This window comes from Bidens hawaiensis, unplaced genomic scaffold (assembly GCF_021521415.1).
Source record: "Bidens hawaiensis isolate Kalapana, Puna unplaced genomic scaffold, B.hawaiensis_p1.1 tig00002817_1, whole genome shotgun sequence".
Classification (NCBI taxonomy): Eukaryota; Viridiplantae; Streptophyta; class Magnoliopsida; order Asterales; family Asteraceae; genus Bidens; species Bidens hawaiensis.
This window is the reverse complement of record NW_027491151.1, coordinates 150363-157752: the sequence shown is the minus strand read 5'-3', so window position 1 is coordinate 157752 and position 7390 is coordinate 150363. Positions and strand designations below refer to the sequence as shown.

The window sequence follows — 7390 nt, the reverse complement described above, 5'->3', positions numbered from 1 at the left end:
TCTATGAACTTTAGTGACACTTGATGCATTTGTTGAAGTTAAAGGACAAGATTTGCAAGTGATCCAAACATAATTGATTCTCTTTCATATCCTCATATGTTTATAGCATCACTTACCAAATATCTAATATCCTTTTGTGTCCTTGTGATTTATGGGCGGATGCACATTGTGCCCATGAAAGTCTTTAATATATATTCTTTAGCTTTTTAATAATATATTTAATATATTTTTTAATCATAAATGAGCAGGAGTGAAATTACCAAAATGTCCTACATGGTTGATACATGGCATGCCCGGGTTTTCGGATAAACATTAATCAAAAGGACAAAATACGAGGCACTTTAACTTTCAAAGGATAGTGAGTGAAAGTGAATTTATTAAAGAATCCGATCTATAAATTGACTATGCTTACAGAACAAATTGTAATTATATTTTTTTTAATCACAAAATTATTCTTTTAATAAACCAGGTTCTGGAAATTCTTATTTATAATAGTCATTTTTTTTATAAAAAATATACCTTATATTTGGAACTAGTCGTTGCATATTTTAAAAATTATTTAGTCAATACTTTTTATTTGTTGAACGTTTAAAAGTTAAAAAAAATATATTTTATTTATAAACGTTGCACACACGACCCCAAATGAACCCCGTCCGCTCGCATCCAGAATTCACACTTACTCATCCCACCTGAAACTAAACAAACATGTCAATCCAAGTCACAAAACTTTGTGTTGAAGATGGTCTTAATTATTTATAACTTAAAAAAAAGGTTTTATCATTATAATCTTTTCCTAGTTTTGGTAAAAATTACGTGTAAATCCATTAAGTTTGTGTTCCGCTCACCACGCAAAATCTTGGTCTCTTATCCGATTTGACCAGAATTATGATTTCTTCTTCTCAATTAATAATAATAATAATAATAATAATAATAATAATAATAATATATTGAGTCCCATTCATTCATCTTAAACCTCAAATACACATTCGATCGGCGAATCAGGTACCTTGTTGTTCAATAATTATAATAATAATAATAGTTGTATTTGCAAGTTAGGGTTTACATCTATCACTATTGATTGATTGATTTATGATAATTGTGAGTGAGTTGGTTTAAAAGGTTAGGGTTAGAGACAGGATGGGTGGAAGTTCAGTTGATGATGACTGGGAGTTCACATCAGTATCACCTCTTTTGAATGCCCTGCGAACACTTGTTTTGGTTGGAAGGACCGGTAACGGCAAGAGTGCCACCGGTAATAGCATCCTTGGAAAGAAAGACTTTCTTTCCAAGGCCAGCTCGGCCGGTGTCACCACTACTTCCGAGATCAGGACCGCCGTCCTCGAAGATGGACAGATGCTTAATGTCATTGATACTCCTGGTATAAAACATTATTATTATTATTATTATTATTATTATTATTAAGTTACAGTTTTGAAGTAGCGCAATAATAATTATGGGATGTTTCTGCTAACGGCTAACACAAATGCAGGATTGTTTGATTCTTCTGTTGATACTGAGTATATTGGAAAAGAGATTGTGAAATGCATAAATATGGCGAGGGATGGTATCCACGCGGTTCTTGTTGTCCTCACAGTTCGGAACCGGTTTTCAAAAGAAGAAGAAGCTGCAATAAGTAGTTTGAGGACTTTGTTTGGGAGCAAAATTAATGATTATATGATTGTCGTTTTTACTGGTGGAGATGAACTTGAGGAGAATGAACAAACTTTGGAAGAGTTCTTAGACGACTGTCCTGTATCATTAAAGGTGCACGTTAATACACAATATCTTGCTATTTTTTATTTTCATTTTCAAACTTATTATATACTAATCATCAGCCAATAATTAATTTTTTCTTTTACCTGTTTTCTCCATAAAGTAGGCTGTAGGGGTGACTATACTTTACATCTGTATAACCGTTTAATAAACATGTTGTGTTCAAAAATAATCAGTCTTTGGGTTTCACTTGTCATTTCTAAACCGTTTAATAAACATGTCGTGATCGGATTACATGTTTAAACTGTTTAGTAAAACGTGTCGTGTTCGGGTTGACTTGTCTCCTATATAACCTGTTTAATTAAACTGGTTTGACACGTCAATCTAAAATTAGAATATAAAAGTAAAAACAAAAGGCATATGTTAACCCATTTATGACCGTTTAACCAATTTAATACAACCCATAACCCATTACCCACTAACCTGTTTATGATTCATTTAACCTGTTTACAACTTGATTATAACTTTAATCCATTCACTACAACCCGCCAACCTCTTTATGACCCGTTTAACCTGTATACAACTTGATTATAACTTTGATCAATTTATTACCACCCGCCAACCGGTTTATGACCATTTTAACTTGTTTACAACTTGATTATAACTTATTTACAACTCACTGGCATTTTTACAAATTGTCAACTCATTTGACTCGTTCAGATAAATGAGTTATACGTGTCGTGTTCCAAGTACACGATTTTAAGTGTCTAGATTCAGGTTGACTTATTGACGGTTGACACATGTAAGGCCGCGTTCAGATTCGTAAATTTAACCCAAAATCGGTTAACCCGACACGATCGCCACCCCTACATGCCATCAATTGGGGGTAGTTTTGGAAATTGAAAATGGTATTATTCACGAGTTTATTTTTCCTATTGGAAAGTGGAAACTATTGACTAATTAAAATTCAACTATCGGTTCAGGAAACCCTTAGCTTGTGTGGGGATAGATATGTCGTTTTTGATAACAGGACAAAAGATAAGAACAAGAAAACACAACAAGTACAAGAACTTCTGTCTCTGGTCAACATGGTGTTGACCAAGAATAACGGGAAACCATACACCGATGAGATTTTTAGTGAATTGAAGGTGAATAATGTCATTTTTTATTATCATTTTTAAGAATATTTTTTTAATCCAAATTGTACATTTACTTGACAGAGAGGGACTTTGAAGCTTCATGAACAAACCGAAGAAGTTCAATCGTTGCAGGGATATACAAAACAGGAGATATCTGAGCTCACAGAACAGATGCATAAATCATATGAAGAGCAACTCAAAAGAATAACTGAAATGGTATCTTTGCAGTTTACTGTCATTTTGATTTTTCACTGGTTTGCACATTAATTGAAAATCAACTGAACAGGTTTGCAAACTCGGTTTTTGGGTTCGGTTATCGGTTCCCCAAAATCTTGCATCTTTGGATAACTGAACCGAATTTAATCAAGTAAATCGAGTAATAAGTAGATTAATCAGATAACTGAACCGATTTGTGAATTTGGTTTTCGGTTCCACAACTCTTGCTTATTCGAATAACTGAACCGAATTTAAATGAATAAACCGGATAACAACCGGTTTAATTGGATACCGAACTGAATTGTGAATTCAGTTTTCTATTCGGTTTTCGGTTCCCCATATCTTGCTTATCCGAACCGAATTCAATCGAAAAAACCGAATAATAATGGGTTTAGGTGGATAACCGAACCAAACCAAACCGAATAATTCAGTTGAATTCGGTTTGGTTAGACACACACAAACAATTCAAAAAAGAATAAACTGCATAAATTGATTTCCTATCAGATGATCACCCTGATAGGCTCATAGTTATGGGCAGATCATGTCAGATTGGGTTGACCCGCATGTCATATTATGCTAAAAATTAATGCCTTAAGGATGATTACAAAACTTGTGTTATTAAAAATTTAATCCAAAATTTTGTATAAATCATTTAGGAGTTTGTTGAATACATTAAATGTACTCTTCAGGCAAGTTTTGACTAGTTTGACTCATTCCTTATAGTTAAAAGAATTTAGCAGGCCCATTTGAGATAAACATAACCATTATGGGTGTGCATGAAACCGAAATAGCCGAACCCAAACAGAAACCGGCGGTTTGGTTCTATATTTTTTAAAATAACAAAATTTTCAGTTCGGTTTTGCATGTAATTGAAACCGAAAAACTGAACCAGACTGAATTTATGGATTTTCATATTTTCATTTTGTATGTTAAGTAATTTATATTAGCGTAAACGTATAATAATCAATTAATCATTGATGAACAACATGATTTAGGCCATTCATTATTTTGGACCAAATTTTGGTTCGGTCCAAAAAATTCAAGCTCAAATGGTTAAATTGAAACCAAAAAACCGAAACTGAATGGGCCATGCAGAACCCTAACATGGTCCATAGCACCCCATTTATAGACAAATGGCTCAAGATGGCCAAATATAAATATAGCTAATAAATAACTATCCACTGCCACACAATATATGAATTTACATCTTGCAAAATTAAAAGAAAATTTTCTTTATATGGTATTTCCTTTATTCAACTCGTGTAGTGCATGAGCTTCTAGCCTAGTATTGCAAATAAATGGATATACGGTGTGATCGTTTCACAGGTGGAGTCGAGGTTGAAGGAAACAACCATCAGACTTGAACAACAATTGGCAGAAGAACAGCTTGCAAGGTTGAAGGCTGAAGAGACGGCTCAAGCTGCTCAAATGAAATCAAATGATGAGATCCGTAAGCTGAGGGAGACTTTAGAGAGAGCCCAAAGGGAGACCGAGGAGCTTCGTAAGAGAGCTGAAAGTGGTAAATGTTTAATTTTGTAAGTCAACTTCGGCTCCTTTGTCCAAAAACGTATGTATTATATTTTCTATCACAACTGCTTGATAACTTTCATATGACTTTCATATGTTCCAACTCACTTGGAATTCTTATATGTGATATAAATCTAATGTTTGGGTTTTGATATCGTATGATTTGAAGCACTTGGGTATAAAAGTACAAAATGACAAGTTAATAAATATGTGAAACATATAAAGTATACTAGAATACAAATCTTTCTTCAGTGATACCTAGACAAAATTGCATCCAACACAAACATACAAAACTCTTATGACTTCAAATTAATCCTATGCTTCATCTCACCACTTAGACCATTTATAAACTCCTCATCGCATTTCAAACCTTTCATATACTCCGGCAAAAGACAAGCTTCCACATCCATGCTCCCGCCACCGTCCCGACCGCTTCATATAACCTCAAAGCCACCCAACCAAGCCAACAATTCCCCCAATGTTGCAGTTGCCCCGGGCTACCAAAATAATCACCCGGCAAAGGTGGGTTCAATATAATCACCACTTCATTAGTCATTACCACTTGCGAGTTTGCAAATGGTTACAGTGTCGGGTAGGGACCGCCGTGCTTGTGTTATGCACCTCCACAAAAGCACTGATAGCTCTTGTAACTCGAGATCTTTTCTGTGCTGCATTCGGCATTCGCCTTTGGTTTGAGTTTTGAGATTGAATGCAATGAGAAGTTAAAGAATCTCTCTTTCAGGGGTGGGGATTGCAACCGTTCGATGAACTGATCTGATGGTGACGGGTATATGGAAGGTTTAATGATATAATCACATCCTTCAATGGATATATATACCCGTGATTCTGATATCATCGTTTTTGGTGGTGTTGGATTGGAATTCTTCGCTCCAAGCTGCCAGAAAGAAGTTCCATCGGCAACAACGTGGTTAATGGAGCCGCGATGAAGATTTCGTCCACAAGCTCAGTCACATGTGAAGATTTCAAAACATTATGAGTGGGGGCAAAAAGTTAGGACAAAGACCGTTAAAATTGTAAAACTATTCATAATTATTTACATGATGATAATAAAACATAATGAAAGTGAAATATATGAAATATATTTTATCAAATTTAAACATTTATAAGAATTTGGAAAACAAAAACACTTAAAATTCAATCAATTAACCACTTGAAACACATAATTTATCTACTAATCTTATTAGTAATCACCAATTTCTAATTTGAAGTCACTTATCTACTCAATTCAGGTATTTATAATTCAAATGACTTATTCATAAAATATTGAATGTTTAATTTTATGATTGTTTAAAATGCAAACAAACTAAACATATTTTTTTTCATTCCATAGTAATAATTCATTCCATTCCTCCTCTCATTCATACATAGTAACATACAAAACGTTACCTTTGTATATTATTATATAACAGATTGAACTACAGTGTCTAAACATTTAAAGTTTCAAAGTAAGTAGGACACCACATTTTGAGACAAGAAACATTATTATAATTCTTAAATCCAAATATCAAATTAACTATAGCAAGAGTTTAATGAGGAACCAAAATTCCAGAGTACATAATCACTATACTTGTTTTTTGCAACTGCTAATAATTATTTCGAAATATATATTAATTTAACCCTATCATAAGTACCTTTTATTCTATTTTTCAGTGGTAACCTAATCGCAACCTTCAATCTCAATCGCAAACCGCATATTCACATCCCATTCTATTAACCTTTCATTCTATTTATCAATGGAAAGATCATCTTTTGAGTTGCTTATAAATTGCTACCTTTTAAGTAATCCTCTACTTAGAAATTATGAAGTTTATTAATTTCTTTTAACAAAGTTTTTAATTCTGCGGTAAGCCATTATACCTACTAATCGCCAATAACCTTGCTCAAGCCTTGAAACAAGTTTCAATCGTCCCTAATTAGTTTGACGCTCCAGATGTCTGAACCCACAACCACCCTAGAAGGAAACCCCTAGGGTTTTGGTGAAGGTAGTTGTGGAATTGGTGGGTTTTGAATTTGATTTGATTCAGAGAGATGATGGGGGATTTTGATTCTGATTTTGTTTTTTGTTGCTGTTAATATAAGTTGGAGGGTGGTTTTGTAATGTTTAGAGGTGTATTCAACAACATGGAAGCTCCAATTGCAGCTACATCAACCTCCCTATATTCCTCAATGTAAACCCTAAATCTCTCTGCTTCTACTTTTTTTAGTGTTCGAAAACTCGATATTAATCGGATTGGAAATTTTATATGCAATTTTTTAACACAGGTCTTAATTTGTGTAGATGTAATGAACGTTTACATGTAGTACATATGAATTTTATTTTTTGCATCATCGTTAAATGGTGTTCTTTCAACCACTTGAGTGAGCTCGGTATCAGTACCGGTACAGAAAATACTGGTACTGGAAAACCCAAAAATGGGTACCGGTTCCGAAGGCAAAACTTTGGGAAATAACGGTACCGTACTGATCCCGAAACCTCAAAACATTGGTACCGAATTGGTTCCAATGTACCGGTATTAAAATGTTTTATATAATTTTTCGAACCTACTAATTGGATTGGATTAATAAGTATATATTTTCAAATACTTCATAGGTTTTGACCTTTTTTGACCAAAATTTGACCGATTATAGGTGCCGATTAGTTCAAATCGCATCAGCAGACCAGTGTTATCAAGTGAACGGTGATTAATGCCGTCTAGAATTGATTTTCACACATTGTGATTGTTTGGCTATTTTTTGTGTTCTCATTGATAGGAATATGAACTGTTGGATTTTGT

The 7390-nt window shown here is 33.9% G+C and overlaps 1 protein-coding gene across 1 annotated transcript; it reads left to right on the top strand.

Moving 5' to 3' along the window:
• Nucleotides 1-1137: 1137 nt before the first annotated feature.
• LOC143621268 (immune-associated nucleotide-binding protein 9-like) lies at nt 1138-4675 on the top strand. The gene is made up of 5 exons (XM_077092745.1): nt 1138-1378; nt 1490-1764; nt 2697-2861; nt 2934-3068; nt 4395-4675. Exons 1-5 carry the CDS (start codon nt 1138-1140, stop codon nt 4605-4607), a joined length of 1029 nt encoding a protein of 342 aa, XP_076948860.1. The 3' UTR covers nt 4608-4675.
• The last annotated feature ends 2715 nt before the right edge of the window (nt 4676-7390 follow it).

Coding starts and splice junctions, on each gene's coding strand:
- LOC143621268 (XM_077092745.1), top strand. CDS start 1,138: ATGGGTGGAAGTTCAGTTGATGATGACTGGGAGTTCACATCAGTATCA. Junction 1,379..1,489: donor TAATGTCATTGATACTCCTG/GTATAAAACATT, acceptor ACACAAATGCAG/GATTGTTTGATTCTTCTGTT. Junction 1,765..2,696: donor ACTGTCCTGTATCATTAAAG/GTGCACGTTAAT, acceptor CTATCGGTTCAG/GAAACCCTTAGCTTGTGTGG.